At 38.7% G+C, this 22,717-nt stretch overlaps 2 protein-coding genes across 19 annotated transcripts in view; both read right to left on the bottom strand.

Moving 5' to 3' along the window:
* The window catches only part of CMYA5 (cardiomyopathy associated 5), a 102,992-nt gene extending 100,239 nt beyond the window's left edge, over window positions 1–2,753 (bottom strand). For both annotated transcript variants that reach the window (XR_008649367.2, XM_055233253.2), the window contains exon 1: window positions 2,402–2,753. Coding sequence is in view for 1 of the 2 variants with exons in the window: in XM_055233253.2 (XP_055089228.1) it covers window positions 2,402–2,550 (149 nt within the window). In the remaining variant the exon portion in view is untranslated. The remainder of the gene's footprint in view (window positions 1–2,401) is intronic.
* A 3,024-nt stretch (window positions 2,754–5,777) lies between these two features.
* The window catches only part of TENT2 (terminal nucleotidyltransferase 2), a 76,404-nt gene continuing 59,464 nt past the window's right edge, over window positions 5,778–22,717 (bottom strand). For all 17 annotated transcript variants that reach the window (XM_063612177.1, XM_063612178.1, XM_055233254.2 and 14 more), the window contains 3 exons: window positions 12,343–12,434; window positions 9,990–10,069; window positions 5,778–7,224 (listed from right to left, as the gene is read on the bottom strand). In XM_063612177.1, coding sequence (XP_063468247.1) covers window positions 7,150–7,224; window positions 9,990–10,069; window positions 12,343–12,434 — 247 coding nt within the window. In that variant the 3' untranslated portion in view covers window positions 5,778–7,149. The remainder of the gene's footprint in view (window positions 7,225–9,989; window positions 10,070–12,342; window positions 12,435–22,717) is intronic.

Raw genomic sequence — 22,717 nt, 5'->3', positions numbered from 1 at the left:
TAAATAATGAGCTTTCCTGCACTACAAAAGCATTTTATAATTAAAGAGAATTTTCCTCAATTCAGAAAGGTAACTATAGATAACTATATATATCATACCTGAAAGGGTAAAGGAAAGTTTACAGATTACTTTGTGCCTTTTGAATTTTTAAAAATGAAGGTTTGTAAACCAAAGATAAAATTCTAAGCCCCCTGGCCATCTGAATGGACCCCTCCTTTCAGCAAGGGCATTCCAAAGCTTACCTGAAAAACTCACTCAGGCCGTGATGGTGGAGGTGGGGAGATGGAGAGAGGTGGGGAACTTGCCTCACTACACCCCCTCCCTTTTGGAATTACTGATAGAACAACTCTTTCAGTCTGATAAGAAACACAATCTATTCTCTCTCAAGCTGGCTTCATCTGCATGACAAAACTTTGGTCTCAACATCCCCTTATCACAACGCAGACATTCCTTTCCACTGATTCCAAGTCTTAAGAGAATAACTTAACTCTTCCAACCAATTGCCAATCAGAAAAAACTTAAACCTACCTATAACCTAGAAGCCCTCATGCCCTTCAATTTTCCCACCTTTCTGAACCAAACCAACGTACATCTTACATGTATTTGATTGAGGTCTCATGTCTCCCTAAAATGTGTAAAATTAAGCTGTCCTCCAACCACCTTGGCCACATGTTCTCAGGATCTCCTGTGGGCTGTGTCACAAGCCATTGGTCACTCATATTTGGCTCAGAATCAATCTCTTCAAATATTTTACAGTTTGATGCTTTTTTGTCGATATGTGTTTTTCCTAAATCCAGTTTTGCTGACTTCCTGTTACCCTTGTCATCCAATAAAAAATAAATTGGATGCTTTTTCCAGGCCTCCATTTTCCATATTCCCTCATGTTTCCCTCCACTCTATTTATTCTGACCTCTTTCCCTGGTATCCACCTTACTGTCTGTAGTGAGAACAGGCTGAAGTTTACTGCAGACAAATCACATCCTTTTCTGAAGGCCTTGATCTTTGTCAAATGGCAATGCAACCCCAAAGTGGTGAATTGTCAGCTGTTCACATTTTAGTGTAAATGAGTTTTCAGATTCTCTTGGTTGTAAATTGTGGTTGGGCAAGGATATGAGGATCCCAGACAACAGTAAGGGAAAGGTTATAAAAGCTGAGGTGGACAGACTTCCCCTTCTCAACACTGCCAAGGGATCACAGGTCCCCTACTCCCTGGTCCACTTCCTACAGGTGCCTTCTCCTCTGCTCTTCCTGTTTGTAGTCCCTGCCCACTACTTCAAGGCAGCTCCAGCCCAACACTCCCTCTTCTGCCCTTGCACAGTACCCATAGTCCTCCTTCCACCTCTATATAGTCTCACACTCCCCATGTTAGGGAAACGTTTCCCCATAGGGGAAAAAGTTAGGGAAACTTTTTCCACAAGGTCCTTGAGGCCAGGGACTGTGCTTGCTTCCCACTTGGTAGTTGTTTGATAAACACGTGACATACATTTGGGACTTCTTGTCTGACCATCCATCCTCCTCAATGCCCCTCTATGGGCTACTTCTTCAACATCTGCTCTGCTGGCTTTGATTAGGTAAGCTGGGCGTTCTAAGATGCTACACACCCACCTGCCATCTTCAAAGCCTTTCTACTGTTACGAACGGACTGAGGAAGAGACATCACTCACTGACACACAGTCAGGAAAAAACCCAAAACCCATACTCAAGGAAAACAAGTGAAGGTAGAAGCAAATCCAAACAGAGATTAGATGATTTCTATTATTCTCATTTTAGGGCCTTCTTAAAGAGACAGAGGGTGGGAGATCGAAGGGTGGGAGGTGCATCTTTTTTACATAGTATTACTTCATCGCATTCACGGAAACTGATATTTGGGACCAGGACTTGAAGAACAGGGATTACTGAAACTCACGCTTCTTTTCCCCCAAAGAATTTATGGGCCTTTGTATCAAAATAAGGTCACCTTATTGCAGCCTAGCCTAGTGTAGGCCCCCCGGGGAGACCGCCGTTCATCGGAAGGTACCAGTGCGCCTTCACCGCCTCCACCCCACCCCCTTCTCCTCTAGCGCAGGATTTCGCGATTGTTCCTGTGCCTCGGGCCAGATGTACGCGTTCCAGCACATTTCGGCAGTTAGGCAGGACCTAAGTAAATCCTCAGGAATAAACAAGAGCAGCGAGTCACAAGGAGCTGGGGGCGGGGGTAATGAACTCTGCTGCAGGCGGGCCTGTCACTCCAGCTGACAGCGAGCACCTTCACCTTCAAGTTCTTTTAAACGACAGTGCACCCAGAGATAAAGTGCCTAGCTCGAGGCAAACGAACCCCAGAGCTTAAAAACTTAAAGCAAACAAGCAAGAGTGCTGCTAGCTGCCCTGCAGGCCCTGGGCCGAGGAGAGAGGCTCGCGCTACCTGGAGTCCGGCTCCTCCTCCGACTCCGCCGCCGTCTCGACCTCCTCGCCCTCCGACTCCTCCTCGGTCTCCAGCTCCCGGGTCGCCTCCTCGTCCCCGTCGGAGCCGAGAAAGCTCTCGCCAGCGTGGTTGCTATCGCAGCTCGCCATTGCCTCTCCCGGGCCGGGGCCGGAGCCGCCCGCGCCGCGCCTGGTGTTCTCCCTCTGACTGCTCTGGCCCCTGCCCTCCTCAGCCCTGCCCCTGCTGGGGCGGCTCGTGTTCCCGGCGCCGGAGGCGGGCAAGCCCCGCGACTTTAAATAGAAGGCGTCAAAGTTTCGCCACCTAGCTTCTGGGACCCGGGCTCAGCTTCTCCTCTTCCCTGAGCCCTCCCCCGCCCCCGTTTCGCCAGATCCCTAGCGGGCCTTTCGGACAACCGGAGATCACTTTAAGGGGCGCGGGCTCCGGCTGCAGTAGGGGGTTCAAGGGAGGAAAGGCAACCAAGCCCCGTCTCTTATTTCCTCCAGAGTGAGTCTTTTCGGTTTTGAGCTGAGCTACTTTTTGGACCCTTTATCCCAAACAATATCCTGAGCTGGGCACTTAACTACCAGGCACTCTGCTAAGGGTCTCGCTTTCATTACCTCGATTCTGCGGTGGTACCTGTAGAAGGTTTTACTGTAGTGCTGGTTTCCCAGATGAGGAAACTGAGGCTCCGAAGAGCTCCGGCAGTCATTGCTAGTAAAATGACCCAGTGAGAAACAAAGCTAGGTGTGCCCTGCTTAAAAGCCCAGTTTTGAACCATTGTTCCGTCCCGGCTCTCTTTATATCGCAATATACTGTGTATTTTCTTGCTCAGTGGTCCCTGTTATTGAGCCAGGAAACTATCTCCACTCATCTTAAACCTTGAGGAGGAGCTATTTCCCCCATGTTAGCAAAAAGCTAAGTTTTGTCTGAAACTGGCCCAAAAGCCCCAAACCTTTCCCCGGATCAAGTTGTGGTTAAAACCCCTCAATGGCTTCCCACTGCTCAAAGACTGAACCCCAACATCCTCACAAAGGTAACGGTTGCCTAACAGGCCATGTTTTACCTGTCTACTCTTTTTTTTGAGATGGAGTCTTGCTCTTGTCGCCCAAGCTGGAGTGTGCAATGGCGCGATCTCGGCCCAGTGCCAACTTCCACCTCCTGGGTTCAAGCGATTCTCCTGCCTCAGCTTTCCGAGTAGCTGGGATAACAGGCACCCGCCACCATGCCCAGCTAATTTTTGTATTTTTAGTAGAGACGGGGTTTCACCATGTTGGCTAGCCTAGTCTCGAACTCCTGACCTCAGGTGATCTGCCCACCTCAGCCTCCCAAAGTTCTGGAATTACAGGTGTGAGCCCCCACGCCCAGCTGGTCAGGTGTCTTTAGAAGTCAGGAGTTCCCAGCATTGTCAATCACTCCACTGTGTCTTTATTAACACAATTCCTTCTGCCTCAAAGGTTGGTCCCATTTTTACCAGGATACCCGTCATTCAAGATCACCACCTTTCTCTGAAATCCCAAAGTTAAACTCAGTACCTCTCTTCCAGGTTCCCACATAATCCTATATTCAAGTTATGTTTGTATCTCCTTCCCCAGCAGACTTTGTAAGTTTACTACTCTTCTTTGTCCCACCATCCCCATCCCTTACAAGCCTACACACTAGCAAAGTAGCTAGCACATAGCAGGTACATATAATGGATGCTCCCTGAAGAGAACAGAACCAGACCTGCTATGTACAAATGGAGGTAACTTTACAATAAAGATATTCATTTCATGAGAATGATTTGATGGCTAGAAGAGTTAACATTTATTTTTAATTATGGCAAGTCACAGAGCTGTTAAATATGACTGTAAGCTGAGGATTATTCACCAGTTACACTAGCTGGTATGCATGCATTATGTCTGGAGGTAATGAACTGAAAATCGTTGAATTACAGTACAGATACATCAGCTAGTGAGGCATAAGGAGGGAAAACAGCAGAGTCAAGGCTTCCACAGCTCACTAAACCAGGTTTAGGATTAGCAGTATTTATTCTCTTAACACCAGCTAGAACTTCACCATCAGTAATCCCAAATGACCATGCTCATCCAGGACAAAAGGAATTCAGTCGCAGCTGTGGGAATCTGTTAAACACTAATCAAAATCACGGGTAGCCATTCTATGTTCCTTCCATCATTTAATTAAAAATTTCTTACAAACAAAAAGATCCTAGTTCAAAGCAATCCCAAATTTAGAATTGTAGTACAGATTGCACATTTTAAACACCACTTTAACAACATATGCAAATACAGTCAGCCCTCCGTATCCATGTAGGATTTGTGAATTCAACCAAGGTTGAAAAATATTTGGGAGGGGGTAGGGAGAGGGAGGAAGAATGGTTGCATCTGTACTGAACAGGTATAGACTTTTTGTCTTGTCATTATTATTCCCTAAACAATACAGTATAACAACTATTCACATAGCATTTACATTGTATTAGGTATCAGGTAATTTAGAGATGATTTGAATTATAGAAGAGAATGTGTGTGTAGGATATATGCAAACACTACACCATTTTATATAAGGGACTTGAGCATCTGTGGATTTTGGTATCTGAAGAGGACGGGGGTGACCTGGAACCAATCCCTCAATATACTGAGGGACAACTATATACAGAAATGGACAGATCAACACAAACAGAAAATAATTTAGTACTCACCACACAAATAATTGAAATTAATAACTTAAAAGTCTAGGAAATTCTCTCATATATTAACAGTTCACTTGTCTGACATATTTGGCCAGTCACATGTGCATAATTTTAGGCCTCAGTCTACTGATATAGAATTGAGTCTAAGTTTGGTGACTTCTTGATCTGTTTTTTGTGGTAAAACAAATGAAAAGAAGCAGTAGTAAGTGTGGGGCCACTGAAAACTGAGAAAACAGTGAGAGTGAAGGAACCCACACCATGGTAAATTCTGGGGTTTTATTAGGAAATGTCATAATACTGTAGAGGCAGAGGGTACATACCCATCCCTGAAAGTTGCACAGTATTACTGAATAGTACTATGACTAGTGCTTATAATGATTACCCAGTCATCACTAGAATATTAACTGTACTCAGTACATTCTGATTAAGAGATGCACAGTGTAAATTTTAGGAAAAATTCCCCCCCAAAATATGAAAAGCTCAAATGCATAAAAAGTGTTACACATCATGAACCCAAAAAATTCACTATGTGTAAACTTTCATTCCTTATAATGCCAGAGACATCTTATGATATTGATGTGGTTAGCTGGCTAATAAGTAGATTTAGTTCAGTTCTAGATGATAACTACAGCCTCGGTCTCATCTCAAAGCAAAGACTTTCACAGAAAAAAAAAAAGCACCTCAACAATGTCCATATATAAATTTTATTGCATTTGACATCATACAAAAATTTGAACTTAAAGAAGAAAATGAAAATGTGCACCTTTTACAAGTCAAAGAAAAGCAAAAGTTTTAGCATTTGGTCTGCAAAAAAAAAATACGTTAGAGGTACAAACTGTACTACAGCAGGTCTAAAAAATGTTGGACATAGTCCTTTTGAAAAAGTTAAAACTGTTTTCAAGATTACTTTTTATATTTAAATTTACAGGCACTGACCAATTTACAAATATTTACATAAATCAAAAAGAACCTTAATAAACACTGTAGCTTTTTTTTTTTTTTTTAGCAGCCACCACTTCTTTCATGTGAAAAAAGAAATACTAAAAAAGAGATTTTTTACAAACATTAAGCTTTTATTTATAATAATTTTATTGTGTCTTATCTAAAACATTTTGTAGTGGCTTACTGCCTAAAAATTCCAGTTTAGATTACAATCCTATAATTGTACACAGAAAAATATCTGATACTACAAACAGGATATAATCTTAATTTTGATCTCAGTTTCTGCTGCTTCATGTCACAGAGAAAACAGAGCAGGAAAATGGCAAGTAAAACAGAAGTGCACATTGCACTAAGCTATCATAAAGCACAGGAAACAATCTTTTCAAAATGTCTACACTGAACTGATTCTTTAAAACAATTCACTAACTGTTATGAGTTAGTGCTCCTGTTACTACAGTGCAAAATGTATTGTTGTTTCAATACAAAATTTAAAGCAATCTCAAGAGTACATCAAAAGCATGTGAAGTACTAATGAAATGCTAATACAGACACACGCAAAGCCTCAGTCTATCCCAGTGAGTCAAGCAAAGACTTAAGGCAATTGTTCAGTATTTCATGACTGCAGTGATTTGACTGTAATGAAAGATTTCGTTTTGCTTCAAGTAACTGAACAACTGACTTGAATCTTCACTTTACTAGAACAGACTTTGACAACAAACTATCTAACGTAGGTTATACTTTAAGCATGTATGAATTAGACCCTTTCCAAAATTCTACACATCTCTTCAGGATTAGCATGTGGTACAATTAATTGAAGTTATATCAAAAACTTTTTATTTGTTCAGTTAATTTCCCAAAATATATTTTATCTGATCACCTGAAAACGCATGCAATATTACTCATCATCAATGTAAACATTTTCAAAAATACATTTTTAAATCAAAGGGTTTTATTAGGAAATGTCATAATAAAATATGCAATCTTTATATGTCTTTTAAAAAATAAAACATGAAAACAAGAACTATGAAAAAAGCAACTATGATGGAGGTAAACATAATGTATTATGATGAAACTATTGTTCTTTATTTCTTGGAAGAATTTATTAAGAAATAGAGGCCAGTTATCTTTTCAGGACAGCAACTCTTACAGGTAGTATACTGTTCAAATCTCTCTTGTTTTTCAATCTGTGCCATGACTGGGAAAGAAAGAAAAATCATTCTTAAAACCTAAAATTTATGCAGAACAAAATGAGAGTTTAAAAGAATGTTAATAGTTGGTTCTCTCTAGGTGATAAAATTTTGAATAATTTTTTCCTTCGAGTTTTTTCTTTTTTTGAGATAAGGTCTCACTCTGCCGCCCAAGCTGGAGTGCAGTGGTGCAATCTCGGCTCACTACAACCTCTGCCTTCCAGGCTCAAGAGATCCTCCCACCTCTGCCTCCTGAGTAGCTGGGATTACAGGCGTGTGCCATCACGCTCGGCTATTTTTAAATTTTTTTGTAGAGATGAGGTCTCATTGTATTGCCCAGGCTGGTTGAGTTTTTATTTTCCAAGTTTTTAACACAGTGTAAGTATTGTTTCTGTCATCAGAAAAGAAGATGTTATTTAAAAACTCCATATTTTTATGGTTCCAATTCATTAATAAAGAAATGGGCACATAGGTGGTACTGAAAGATACAACTGACTATATTAATATTTATTCACGGATTAATTCGATCTAAAAATAGCAAGGTAATTAACACAAAACCTTTGGATTTGAGAAGAGAGAATTATTTCAATTATTTGATTGACTGTCTTACATCTTTACTAGCTTTTTCCATTAGAAATAATATTTATGAGACTGGGTACAGTATCTCATGCCTGTAATTCCAGAATTCTGGGAGGCTGAGGTGGGCAGATCACTTGAGCTCAGGAGCTCAAGGCCAGCCTGGGCAACATGGTGAAACCCTGTCTGTACAAAAAATACAAAAATTGGCTGGGTATGGTGGCACACGCCTATAGTCCCAGCACTCAGGAGGCTGAGGTGGGAGGATCATTGAGCCCAGGAGATTGAGGCTGCCTGAGTCTGGGTAACACAGCAAGAACCTGTCTCAAAAAAATATATAGTATTTATGAAGGAGAGAGTAAATTTACAATAAGGCACTTTATGTATGACTCTGGAAAATAATGGTGATTTCAATTGATAAGGAGAAGAAAAGAAACTTGTTCACAAGCTAAAAATCTGTCTCACTACTTGGTGACCGCATATCTTTGTATTCTAGTTCATGTCAGTTATTCAATTGCCTAAAAGTAGTGGTTTTACAACTAAACAATCCTAAATGAAAGCTCACTCATCAAGAACGCCAATGTAGCGTTGCTATTTTTGAGTTCTCAATTTAATCTGATAGACAAAAATATTCTCTCTTGAATATTTGTTTTAAAATTAAAGAATTTCTATAAGACAAATTTTCTATTCTGGTTGCCAAATTAAGAAAGTCTCATTTGAAGGACAGCTTGTAACAGAATACTTGTATTTTATCTATTTATTTATTTATTTGAAACAAGGTCTCACTCTATTACTCATACTCAGGCTGGAGTGCGGTGGCACAATCACAGCTCACTGCACCCTCTCAACCTCCTGGGCTCAAGGCTTTTGTCTCCACTCAGCCTCCCCAGTAGCTAAGACACAGGTGCATACCACTGCACCCCAGGGGTGGGTTGAGGTGAGGTGGGGTAGGTGTGTGTGCGTGTGTGTGTGTGAACTACGTCTTGCTATGCGTTGCCCAGGCTGGTCTTAAACTCCTGGCCTCAAGCAATCCTCCTGCCTTGGCCTCACAAAGTGTTTGGATTACAGGTGTGAACCATTGCACCTGGCCATTATTTTTATTCATTTTTGTTTTTTTAGAGGTGGAGTCTCTCTCTCTGTTGTCTAGGCTTAAAGTGCAGCAACTTGACAATAGCCCACTGCAGCCTCGAACTCCTGGGTTCCAGTGATACTCATGCCTCAATACTTGCATTTTAAATTATCATTAAAATAAAGTCCACTTGTATGTCTAGATAATGAAAAAGTATGCCTCTAAAATGATCTTTGCGGTTCTCTCATCTTTTTCTTCTACAAAGCTTTCCCTCCTCTCCATGTCTCAATACATGTATCAAGGCATTTCTACAATGTGTTGTGGAAGTCCCTGAAGATTAAGACCACATCTAGCAACATCACTGATGAATAAATTCATACTATAGACACAAACATATACATAACTTTCCTAAATATAAACAAAGATAAACAGCACTCTAATTCCTGTGACAGTGGGGTATACATTAGAAAAAGCATGGATCAGACATCAGCTTCCTTCTAAGGCCACAATAAATTCCCCAATGTACTACGGAGGGAAAAGAGTCCATTAGGATTATTCACTCATTTTGGAAATTTAATAAGCTCACCATGAAAATGCTTATTTCGGCAGGGCACAGTGGCTCATGCCTGTAATACCAGCACTTTGGGAGGAAGAGGGGGGGTGAATCACCTGAAGTCAGGAGTTTGAGACCAGCCTGACCAACATGGTGAAACCCTGTCTCTACAAAAAAAAAAAAAAAAAATTAGCTGGGTGCGGTGGCACACGTCTGTGTAATCCAAGCTAGCTGGGAGGCTGAGGCAGAAGAATCCGTTGAACCTGGGAGGTGAAGGATGCAGTGAGCTGAGACTGTGCCACTACACTCCAGCCTGGGCAACAAGAGTGAAACTCCGTATCAAAAAGAAAAGAGAAAATGCTTATTTCTATGAAAGTGAAAGCAATGTGAATAAAAACAGAGCCAGATCTCTTTGAAGGAAAAGTTTAACAAATTCAAATAATAAGTTCCCTATCATGCTGTATTAATGGATTCACAGAAGAGAAACCATTCTGTCCTATTACATATGTATTTTTTCCTGTTTAAAGCATACTAGTCTACTAATGTTTCTAGGGTTGATCTAATGCATTGTTTACCTTTAAAAATTGATCCTTGATCATATCAAATTTCTGCTTTTCGTGCACTGCTCTGGCTGTATTTGTTCCATCAAAAGGTTCTGCAATGTTAAATGCAAATGTAAAGAAAAAATTATTAAAATGAGAGCTACAGTTTCTTTTTTAGGTTTGATGCTGTCAATATGTTAATAGTTTTTGACCTACAAAAATTGCAATTTCAGATGGGTCAGCCTAATATCTTTATTAGATTTATGTATATAGAAAAGCTTAATATACTATGAACTGCCTAATAAGGTAGATAGAATTCAAGGGAGAGGGTGATCAAAAATGAAAGTCATCAGCATAGGTGTGTTAAGTCTAAATCATAAATGTGGGTAAGGTTTCTGAAAAATTACAGAGGGTCAAAGACCTACCCTTAGGAAAATAATAAAAAGTCATCAAAAAGAAGAAAGCATTATATCGAAGAGAGGCAGTTAATGTTAAATATCACAGAAAGGTAACTTAATTTTAACTTAAAAGTTGATTTGTGCTTTGAAGGTAGAGTTCAATACTGGAGAAAATGGAAGACAATGCAGGGAGTTATGGCCCGAGTGGATGGTTTAGAAAAAGATACAGTGAAGTCTGGCCAGACACAGTGGCTCACGCCTGTAATCCCAGTGCTTTGGGAGGCTGAGGTGGGTGGATCACGAGGTCAAGAGACAGAGACCATCCTGGCCAACCTGGTGAAACCCCATCTCTACTAAAAATACAAAAATTAGCTGGGTGTGGTGGTGCACGCCTGTAGTCCCAGCTACTCAGGAGGCTGAGGCAGGGGAATCACTTGAACCTGGGAGGTGGAGGTTGCAGTGAGCCGAGATCACGCCACTGCACTCCAGCCTGGCGAAAGAGAGAGATTCCATTTCAAAAAAAAAAAGAAGAGAAAAAAAAGTAACTTGCATAAGAAATTTGACAGAAAAAGAAAAGAGAAAAAGAGAAAAGCAAACAGAAGACAGGAAAAAAACAAAGGAACAGTTTTTATGTATGTGTGTCTCCAATATATATACTTTCCATGTTCACACCACCATCCCACTCACCCTTCACCCACAAGAGAGAAGAATTCATATAGAGAGGAAGAAAACAGAAGAGTACAAGGAAACTGAAGATAATAATGAGAAGACAAGGATAACTAAAGGCATCAGGAATGAGATGAAATGTCTAAAATAATGCCAGCAGTAGGTAAAAATTACTAGAAATTAAGAATTTTAGCACGGAAAAAGGAGGAAAAATGCACAGAAGAACCAGAAGGACCAAATAAAGAGTATTTTTCAAGAATGAGAAGATGTATGTATGTCTTAAAGCTGAAAGCAAAAGACTGGAGGCAGAAAGAATGAAGTTGTTGGTAAGAGGAAAGGTTAACTGAGGGGAAAGACCTAGAAAAAGTATGGAAGAATAGGGAATCCGATGGAAAGGTCAAAACTTTTAGATTTGTCATATAATCTACACAGGCCCATAATTTTAAATACTCCTTTTGCTTATTTTTTACTGCTTAGAAAGGCTATGTTAAAAAGCAGTTTACTATCACAGTATTGTGGGGTTCTTTTCCTTAACAGAATAAGGTCATATGCCAAATTATACTGAATTGTGTCACCATAGCACTTTAGAACAGGGTTTAGTATTCAACTGAACACAAGTAACTAAAATAATGCCCACCCAGTGCAATTTATTAGCACACCAAAGTAGGAGATTAAATTTCATATTCACAAACTCTTAAAATACTGTATATAATTCAAGATTAAAACATCCGAAATCTGATGTTTTCTACAAATGCTGATTCTCAGCTATTTATATTTTTTAACCTCCAGATTTACAAAGGTCTTCAATTTAGCATCTATGAGAATAATTTTGTTCCTTGAAGTCAGTTTTCTACTCACTCAAAATGTCTCAAGGATATATTCAACTACATGTAAATTAATCTTAGAGAAGAAAATTTCTTCAGATCATTTTTAAAGCAAAATCAATTTCTATTTATAAAAGTCCAACTTGCACTAATATTTTAAGTATAAAAGAATATAACTCATGTCAGTATAAGAATCACATATAAAGATTCTATTTTCTTCCATCTGTAAATCATGAAATTGTCCATCAACCACAAGTAAAAGGGATAAAGACAGCTCGAATCTTACCAACTAGAAAGGGTGAACGCCTAAAGTTTATGTTTATTATTTCTCACACCTAAAAAATTTTAAATGGTTTTTTAAAATTAAAATTTTTAAACTAAAAGACTTACAAATCACTTCACACATAAATGTATTACTTTTAACTGAAACACAGCTGAAATTACTCAAGTAATTCTCATAGTACCATGATGATACATAGATGATAAACAGAAAACTACCTTCTACACAGATGTATTTATTTCTCCATTCAATACCATCAGGCCTCGGAATGGCTTTGGCTTCACGAACTGAAATCATCTGACTATTCCAGCTATAAGAAGAAAAACAGTAACCATGTTAACTATTTTCATAATTTCTCTTATATTATTTTTATTGTATCAATAGTTAAGGCCTACCCCAATTTTCTTGTGGAACACTGAAACCTATGCCCCAACCCTCAGCACCACAATCCCTATTTCCCACCTCTATTTTTTTTCCACGACACTTATCATCTTCTAAGAATTTTTTTCTTACATTTACTATTTATTACGTTATTCTTCATTGCGTCTCCCTCAAGTAGGATGAAAGCTCCAAGATACTGGATATTTATTTTTTTTCACTCTTCACTTAGGTGCATAGTACATACCAGGTTTTCAACACATATTTATTGAAAAAATGAAGTAACTGGAAAAATAAGAAAGTACAGGCTGGGTGCAGTAGCTCACGCCTGTAATCTCAGCACTTTGGGAGGCTGAGGTGGGTGGAACACGAGGTTAGGAGTTCAAGACCAGCCTGGCCAAGATGGTGAAACCCCATCTCTACTAAAAATACAAAAATTAGCCAGGCGCGGTAACGTGCACCTGTAGTCCCAGCTACCTGGGAGGCTGAGGCAGGGGAATCGCTTGAACCCAGGAGGCGGAGGTTGCAGTGAGCAGAGATCATGCCACTGCACTCCAGCCTGGCGACAGGGCAAGACTCCATCTCAAAAAAAGAAAAAAAAGAAAGAAAAGAAAGTACAAGTAAACAAACAAAAAAAACAACTATGGTCATAGTTAACAACGCAGTAACAATCTGTTATTTGTTAAGAGAGAAGTAATCTTCTAGAGATATCTTCTTGTATTATTAAATAGTTTTTGTTCAGGTACATCTTTATGTGTATGATTTGGGAGAAAATTTTGAAATTTTCCAATAGAAGTAGATGCTGTTTTAGGAAAGCAAAATTAATACTCTATGAAAATATACTTTATTGCTGTATATCAGATACAGCTATTAAGAGTAAAATTTTATTCAAGTAAAACAATTTCATCAGCAGGCCTGAAGGTAAACTGTCCAGTCTTTAGTACATACTAACTTTACATTTTTTAAGAAAGGCTTATCTAACAGTTATTACAAGTATTTTCTTTTTTTCAAGGAACATTTCAAAGTATATGACTACCCAGCTTGTATATGAGAGAAAAATAAATTTGAAGAACAGCAGATACCATTTTTTAAGTAGTATTTAGCTTTCTCTACCATTTAAGCAAGCAGAGAAAGACTATCACTTGGGACCTTCCAACACTTACCCTACACTTCTCCTCTATTTATCGAAAAGAGAATTTCTAAGAATATAATCATGGGTCCTGTATGGCATTTGTTTATAGAAATTTAATTAATTTCTATATTAAATAAGCATGAAAAATTTTGCATCTTGTGAATTTTGATTCTTGTAAAGCACACTGAAAGTATAATTTATTTTTGTTCTGATCAAGAGGAGTTTGTAAATATTTTATAAAGAAAGTTTTAAGTTCTTTAAATATATATATATATCAGGATTTGTGCTTTTTAAAAATTAAGTGGGTTGTCAAATGGAAATACTTAGTATCGGTTACAGGAAAATGTTTTAGATCCCTCATGTATTGCAGTTCCATTAGTACAGACTCCAAACAGAAAGACTACTCTGCTCTATTGTTTCAAATGTCTCTACTAAAAATCCAAAAAGTAGCAGGCATGGTGTCCAGCGCCTATAGTCCCAGCTACTCAGGAGGCTTAGGTGGAAGGATCACCTAAGCAAGGGGAGGTTGAGGCTGCAGTAAGCTGTGATCGTGCCACTGCACTCCAGCCTGGCTGACAAAGTGAGACCCTATTTAAAACAAACAAACAAACAAAAAATCCACACAAATGTTTCCAACAATTTTCTTACATTGTTTCTTTACAATAACAATGTAAAGAGGGGAGTTATATAGCCACAAACCTGAAGCAAACAAGGTTACATACTACAGTTTGCATCACTTCACTTTATACTAGTTAAGTCAAATTTATTAATAAAATGAATTTTCCCTTGAGACTATTTGTTTTCTAATAACAGATTACAGGACAACTAAATCTGCAGAATTAAAATTGTAAACATTATTTTTATAGGGCATAGACTGATTTTTATCTTTCAGAAGAATTTGAAATATTGAAATACTATATCCTGCTGTTAAATTACAACTTTTATTTCCTTAAATCAAAAATTCTATCTTTACCACTGTATTTCTATTAAAACAAATCCTGATTTTACACTACATGCCACTACTTGATTCTAAACTGGGTCACAGAAACAGTATGAGATATACGTTAATACATATATTCATTTTATTATCATCCCTTACCAGATATCATTTAAGTTTCAATGTACAATAAACCCAAATAATGCAGTTATTAAAATGATTATATCATTTGAAGTGCTTCAAAAGAAAAAGAATATTTTGAATCACTACTATTTGGACTGATTCAATCTACTGCACTTTCAAAGAACTTTTAAATATTTCTAGATTGTTAAACATTTCAAATCATTAAAACATGACATATAATTTTATACTCTTTGTACTCTAAAGGTAGATTTATTTATATATTTTTTGAGACAGAGCTTTGTCGACAAGCCCAGGTTGGGGTACGGTGGCACAATCATGGCTCACTGCAGCCTCAATCTCCTGGACTCAAATGGTCTTACCAAGAGTTGAATTTAAATGGTAATTTAGAAATATCTTCCCTAAATATTTCATTCTTTAAAACACAGCCCATAACCTGAGCCTTTTATCATACTAATCTATTCTCTAACATAATTTGCTTGGCATGTAAAAATCTGTTATTGTCACTCAATAATTAAAGTGTAAAATAAGATACAGAATCTACAGAAGAGAGATGTTTCAGAAAAGAACAGATATGGGGCTTAATTTAATCTAAAATATGCTGATAATACATGATCATCTTTTAAATATAAAACTGAGACAACTAATTATATTAGAAGCAAGTTAGGTACTTGCTTCTTCTCTTCGGTAATGTTAACAGACTGGCATTCATCAATAAACTCTCTTTAGCCATTCTTTTTGTTTATTTATTAGTCAGAGTCTTGCTCTATCGCACAGACTGGAGTGCAGTGGCACAATCCCAGCTCACTGCAACCTCCGTGCCTCCCAGGTTCAAGCAATTCTCCTGCCTCAGCATCCCAAATAGCTGGGATTACAGGCACCCACCACCACGCCTGGCTAATTTTTGTATTTTTAGCAGAGACGGGGTTTCACTACTTGGCCAGGCTGGTCTCAAACTCTTGACCTCAAGCGATCTGCCCGCCTCAGCCTCCCAAGGTGCTGAGACTAGGCGTGAGCCACTGCGCCCAGCCCCATTCTTTTTGCGACCACAGAAAGTATTTCGAAGCAACTGATTAAATTGGAAATGCTGTCTTAAGCGACATAAAGGAAAATTCAAGTCTAATAAAGTCAAAATTATGAGTCTGATACCATATGGCTGTGTGTGTATGTATATATACATACATATATGTATATATACATACACACACACTAGTAAAATTAAGTGAACAAATATATATAATTTTGTTTTATTGTTATGGGCTGGGAAGCAAATAGAAAGAAAACTGTTAGGAATTTCACATGTCTTAGGTAGGGAAAAAATTTTACTCTAATCCTACAGTTCTGTTTTGACTGGCTTCTCATCTTCTACCTGAACCTTTAAATGTTAGTATCCATCAGGGCTCAGCCTCTTTGAATCTTCTAATGCTAGAGTACACACCTTAGGCTCCAATAATCTGACGTTTCTTTCCCAAATCCTTTCTCCAGCTCTGACCTTTCTATTAAGTTCCAGGCTAACATTTACAACCAGCTATTGGAAACTGTCACCTGGATGTCCTATAGGCATCTCTGTGCCCACATTTTCAAGACTGAATGTAATGCATCCCATGCATGGTCAGTTATTAAAATCGCTCCCTTTCACATACTCTCAACTCTTACCCACTCTTGCTGCATTGAACTTAGTTGGCTGAAACACAACCCTGATTAAATCTACTCCAATTCTTTCCCACACAGCTGAACATGGGTGGAGAGATGCAACCACACAGAATGATCACACTTTAAATTAATGATCACTTAGCTAAAGAGGGCTCTTAATGTTACTACCCCCAACTGTACTGTCTTTCCATAGTTAATCCACCCTTTTATTCTAGTATATGACAATTCATACTTTCATCAAGTCTTCTCAAATTTCCACCTTCACAATCATTACCTGCACATGTCCCTGACTCATTGCACTAAAAACCTAAAACAATCCAAAGGTAATTCCTATTAGCTCCAACCACGCTGATTCAGCTACACTTACCCTGTGTCCGCATATTCTACTTTTAATCATTATTAATGAATTATCTGTGCTCCTATTCTATTTGTCCTCTAGATTCCAACCATTCTTAACTCAAGTTTATTTCCAAAAATTTACTATGCCTTTCTCTGGTATCATCAATTTTTCATCAAGATGGGTTATTTCTCCTCTCCAACAATAAAAACAAAAACTGGACTCCACTTAACACTCTAATTTTACCCTGTTTTTTTCTGCTCTAGAGAATGAGTTCCATTATCCATATTGATTTCTTCTCCCTCTGTCTTCTCTTGAGTCCACACCAATAATGCTATGCTTTTTATCCCCATTATTCCACAGAAACTGTTCCTGTCAAGGGTTCAGAGGAGTCCATATAGCTTCTTACTCAATCTATCAAAAAATAATGACACAGATAATCACTCCTTCCTCCTCAAAACATTTTTTTCTCCTCTGGATTCCCAAGATACCACATTCCATTGGATTTCCTCCTATCTCAATGATTCTTTCTTCCTAGACTCATATATTAGTTCCTTCTCATCCCCAATCTCATTTTTATATCATCTATGTATTATGAAAAATTTCAAATACAAAAAAATTAAAAGTATAAAATTTAAAAACAATTCAACAAGTGTTAACATTTTGCCACATTTGCGTGTGTATTTTGAACTGAACCACTTAGTAACCTGTACACCTCATCAAAGTTCATTTCTGTATCCTTCAGTATATATCTCCTAAGAATAAAGCCATTCTCCTTTGTAACACCAACAGCAATTAGAAGATTAACAGTAACTCAAATACCTTTTAGAGTTCCCCAACCCCAACTGGATTATAATCAAGCTTCATGCATTGTATATGGCTGTTCCATCTCTTTAAATCTAATAAAGTTCCCCCCACATTTTGTTTGTTTGTTTGTTTTTTAAGAGGGAGTCTCGCTCTGTCGCCCAGGCTGGAGTGCAGTGCCCAGGCTGGAGTGCAGTGGCGCGATCTCGGCACACTGCAACCTCCACCTCCTGAGTTCAAGCGATTCTCCTGCCTCAGCCTCGTGAGTAGCTGGGATTACAGGTGCCCGCCACCAGGCGTGGCTAATTTTTTTATTTTTAGTAGAGATGGGGTTTCACCATGTTGGTCAGGTTGATCTCCAACTCCTGACCTCATGATCTGCCTGCCTCGACCTCCCAAAGTGCTGGTATTACAGGCGTGAGCCACCACGCCCAGCCTTGTTTGTTTTTAATGATACTGACTTTGGAGATTAGGCCAAGTATTTCCCAGAATGCCTACATTCTGCATTTGTCTGTCTCTCTGTTTATTGTGTCATTTAACAATACATATTCCTTTATCCCCTGCATTTCCTGTAAACTTCTTAACTGTAAACTGTAAACTTCTTAACATTAGAGTACCGAATGCTTGGCCCTTTCCTCTTTTCCATCTATATATTCACTCCCTTGGTTTTTTCCAAAGAGTTTCATAGCTTTAAATACCATCTACCTGGTGACAATTCCCAAATATTTAGCTCTGTGGCCTGTCTCCTGACTCTAGGCTTATATATCCAACTGTCTACTCAGTATCTCCACTTGAATATCTTAAAGTTATCTCAATCTTAAAATGAAAAACAAATTCAGTAAAGCTGCAACCAAACCAGCATGGGACTGGCATAAAAACAGACACACAGACCAATGGAACAGAATAAAGAATGCCAAAATAAATCCATACATCTACAGTGAACTCATTTTCAGAAAAGGTGCCAAGAACATACACTAGCACAGTCTCTTCAATAAATAGTACTGGGAATACTAGATATCCATATGCAGAAGAATGAAACTAGAACCCTCTCTCTCGACATACACAAAAAACAAACCAAAATCGATTGAAGAATTCAATCTAAGACCTCAAATTATGAAACCACCACAAGAAAACATTGGGGAAACTCTCCAGGACATTGGTCTGGGCAAAGGTTTCTTGAGTAATACTCCACAAGCACAGGCAACCAAAGCAAATGGACAAATGGGATCACATCAAGTTAAAAAGCTTCTGCACAGCAAAGGAAACAATCAACAAAGTGAGGAGACAGCCCACAGAATGAAAGTATTTGCAAACTATTCATCTCACAAGGGATTAATAGCCAGAATATATAAGGAGCTTAAACAACTCTATAGGAAAAAATCTAACAATCCAATTAAAACACAGACAGAAGATCTCAACAGACATTTCTCAAAAGAAGGCATACAAAGAACAGGTATATGCAAAGCTGCTCAACATCACTAATCATCAGACTTAGGCAAATCAAAACTACAATGAGGTGTCATCTCACCCCACTTAAAATGGCTTTTATCCAAAACACAGGCAACAATGAATGCTGGCAAGGAAACCCTCATACCCTGCTGGTGGGAATGTAAATTAGTACAACCACTATGAAGAACAGTTTGGAGGTTTCCCCAAAACTAAAAGTAGAACTACCATATGATCCAGCAATCCCACTCCTAGGCATATACCCAAATGAAAGAAAATCAGGATACTGAAGACATATCTGCACTCCCATGTTTTTGTAACACTATTCCCAATAGCCAAAATTTAGAAGGAACTTAAGTGTCCATCAACAGAGGAATGGTTAAATAATATGTGGTACTTATACACAACAGAGTACTATTGAGCCATACAAAAGAATGAGATCCTGTCATTTGCAACATCATGGATGGAATTGGAGGACATTAAGTGAAATAAGCCAGACACAGAAAGACAAACTTCACATGTTCTCAGTTATCTGTAGGATCTAAAAATTAAAACAATGGAACTCATGGAGATAAGAGACAAGAATGATGGTTACCAGAGGCTGGGAAGGGCAGTGGCAGGGAGAGGGGGAAGTGGGGATGGTTAATGAGTACGAGAAAATAGAATGAATAAGATATACATTTGATAACACAACTGGGTGACTATAGTCAATAATAATTTAATAGTACATTTAAAAATAACTAAAACAGGACAACTGGATTGTTTGTAATGCAAACGATAAACACTTGAGGTGATGGATACCCCATCTACCCTGATGTGATTATTATGCACTGTATGCCTATATCAAAATATCTCACATACCCTATAAATATACAAACATATCATGCACCCACAGAAAGTAACAAATAAAACAGAAGTATTTCAGCAGCAAGGTGAGAGTGAAGTAGGTAAGAAAAATTGTAATTTTTTTTTTTTTTTTGAGACAGGGTCTCACTCTATTGTCCAGGCTGGAGTGCAGTGGAGCAATCTCAGCTCACTGCAACCCCCACCTCCCTGGTTCAAGCAATTCCTGTGCCTCAGCCTCCCAAGTAGCTGGGTTTACAGGCATGTGCCACCAAACCTGGCTAATTTTTGTATTTTTAGTAGAAAGGGGGTTTTGCCATGTTGCCCAGGCTGGTCTCAAACTTCTGGGCTCAAGTGATCTCCCCTCCATGGCCTCTCAAAGTGCTAGGATTACAGACATGAGCCACCATACTCGGCAGAAACCTAGTAATTTTTAAATGACCATATAAAACTTCTGCAACATTTATACCATATACTCAAGCATCCCTTAACAGTCACTTAATGTTTTGTCTTTCAGAAAAAAGAACTTTTGGCTAGGCACAGTGGCTCACACCTGTAATCCTAGCACTTTTGGAGGCCGAGATGGGTGGATCACTTGAGGTCAGGAGTTCAAGACCAACCTGGCCAATATGGTGAAACCCCATCTCTACTAAAAATACAAAAACAAATTAGCCGGGCATGGAATCCCAGCTACTCAGGAGGCTGAGGCAGGAGAATTGCTTGAACCCAGGAGGCAGAGGGTGCAGTGAGCTGAGATCGCACCACTGCACTCCAGCCTGGGCAACACAGCGAGACTCTGTTTCAAAAAAAAAAAAAAAAGAAAAAGAAAAAAGAACTTTTTAAATGATTACCTCAAAGTTCAGAAGAAATCCTTACAGACATTTTTAACAATTGCCATAATTCTTTTATACAGCATCTAGTTTATTATCATGACTACATTCTCGGCTGTGATCCCCACATTCAAATTTCTGAAAATATCTCATATGAAATGACAAATGTATTATATGGTGAAGTTCTGAAACCTCTTTCCAAGCATCAGCATCATCTGACCCAGCAGACTAGTTTCCTTTAATATTAAATTAACATACAAACCTACACATTACTATCTTGTTTCTGTTCAACAAAACAGGTGATTTTCAAGGTATTTGTATACAGATGCTCTAATCCTACACTATACATGGGAGAAATGTATCTTTCTTCTGTGAATCCTTTTCCCCCTCCACAAACATCTCCTAGTCCCTAATTGATATAACATAATAAACAATGTCAATACAGTCTAACAATTAAGAATGTTTTGGAGTTCAGCTTGAAAGTGAATCCCAACTCTCCCACAATCTAGCTGTAGATTGCCGTGGGCAAGTTTCATGTATACAAATTCCCTAAGCTTGACAGAGGTTATTGTGAGGATTAACTGAAATCCATGGGAATCACTCAGCTTACTACAGCACACTAGATAAATTCTCACTAAACATTAGCTATTGTTACTGCACTATCTTAGAGAACTCTAGAATAACCATTAAACCTTCACAGTCTATTTATGTACTATGTCTCATACAGTCTTTAATCTTTCTTCATCTTAATATAAATGAAAGCTCCGTGGCCAAGCACGGTGGCTCACGCCTGTAATCCCAGCACTTTGGGAGGCTGAGGCGGGTGGATCACTAGGTCAAGAGTTCGAGACCAGCCTGGCCTATATGGTGAAACCCCATCTCTACTAAAAATACAAAAATTAGCCAGGCATGGTGACGGGTGCTTATAGTCCCAGCTACTCGGGAGGCTGAGGCAGGAGAACTGCTTGAACCAGGGAGGCAGAGGCTGCAGTGAGTCAAGATCACACCACTGCACTCCAGCCTGGGCAACACAGTGAGACTCCATCTCAAAAAATAAATAAATAAATAAAAGCTCTTACCTTTTTATACTTGTAAGTATCACAGTTAAGTGTGAATTCTGTGTCAATGCTATCTGAAATCCTATTTTTTTTTTTTTTTTTTTGAGATAGAATTCACTCTTGTTGCCTGGGCTGGAGTGCAAAGGTGCAATCTCAGCTTACTGTAACCTCCACCTCCCAGGTTCAAACGTTTCTCCAGCCTCAGTCTCCTGAGTAGCTCGGATTATAGGCATGCGCCACCACGCCCGGCTAATTTTGTGTTTTTAGTAGAGAAGGGAGTTTCTCCATGTTGGTCAGGCTGGTCTCGAACTTGCAAACTCAGGTGATCCACCCGCCTCGGCCTCCCAAAGTATTGGGATTACAGGCATGAGCCACCACGCCCGGCCTGAAATACTACTCTTATTAGCTATGTGATCTTGGAGCACGTTACTTTCCCTCTCTCCATGCTTCACTGGTAAAATGGGCATAATATACCACACACCAGATAACAATTATGTAAATGGAATGAAATGATAAATATAAATAATAATATAATAAAAATATGTTTAGAACCATTTTCCCACCTAGTAATAGCAATTTATTATTATTATTACTATTATTACCCTATGCAAACTTCTTCAAAGTGGTATCCAATGGTTAACTGTATCTGCCTCTAATACTGTACAATTCCTAAAATTTCTCTCTTCCCCCCTCAAGCTTTTCCAGATTGATCAGAAGAGCTGCAAATAACTCCTAACTCCACTCTCTCTGGACTTAGAACTCACATAAGAACTTTCAGTTCTGTCCAGCCTGATTATACGTTCTTTGTTTTATGTTTACATATCATCTTCAAAAAAGAAAAGAAAAAAAAGGAAAAGACACATTCCTCAATTTGCATATCATACTAACACAACTATTTATGAAGATGCCAAGTATTAAATAGATCTTTATTAGTCTTTCTTAGCAGTGTTTTTTACTATACCTTTTAAGTGTATAGAAAATGGATGTTCCAAACTACACAGCACCTGCACAGGACCAACACATAGGGCCTATCA

The sequence above is a fragment of the Symphalangus syndactylus genome, chromosome 11 (genome assembly GCF_028878055.3).
Source record: "Symphalangus syndactylus isolate Jambi chromosome 11, NHGRI_mSymSyn1-v2.1_pri, whole genome shotgun sequence".
Classification (NCBI taxonomy): Eukaryota; Metazoa; Chordata; class Mammalia; order Primates; family Hylobatidae; genus Symphalangus; species Symphalangus syndactylus.
This window is presented reverse-complemented; position numbering and strand designations above follow the sequence as displayed.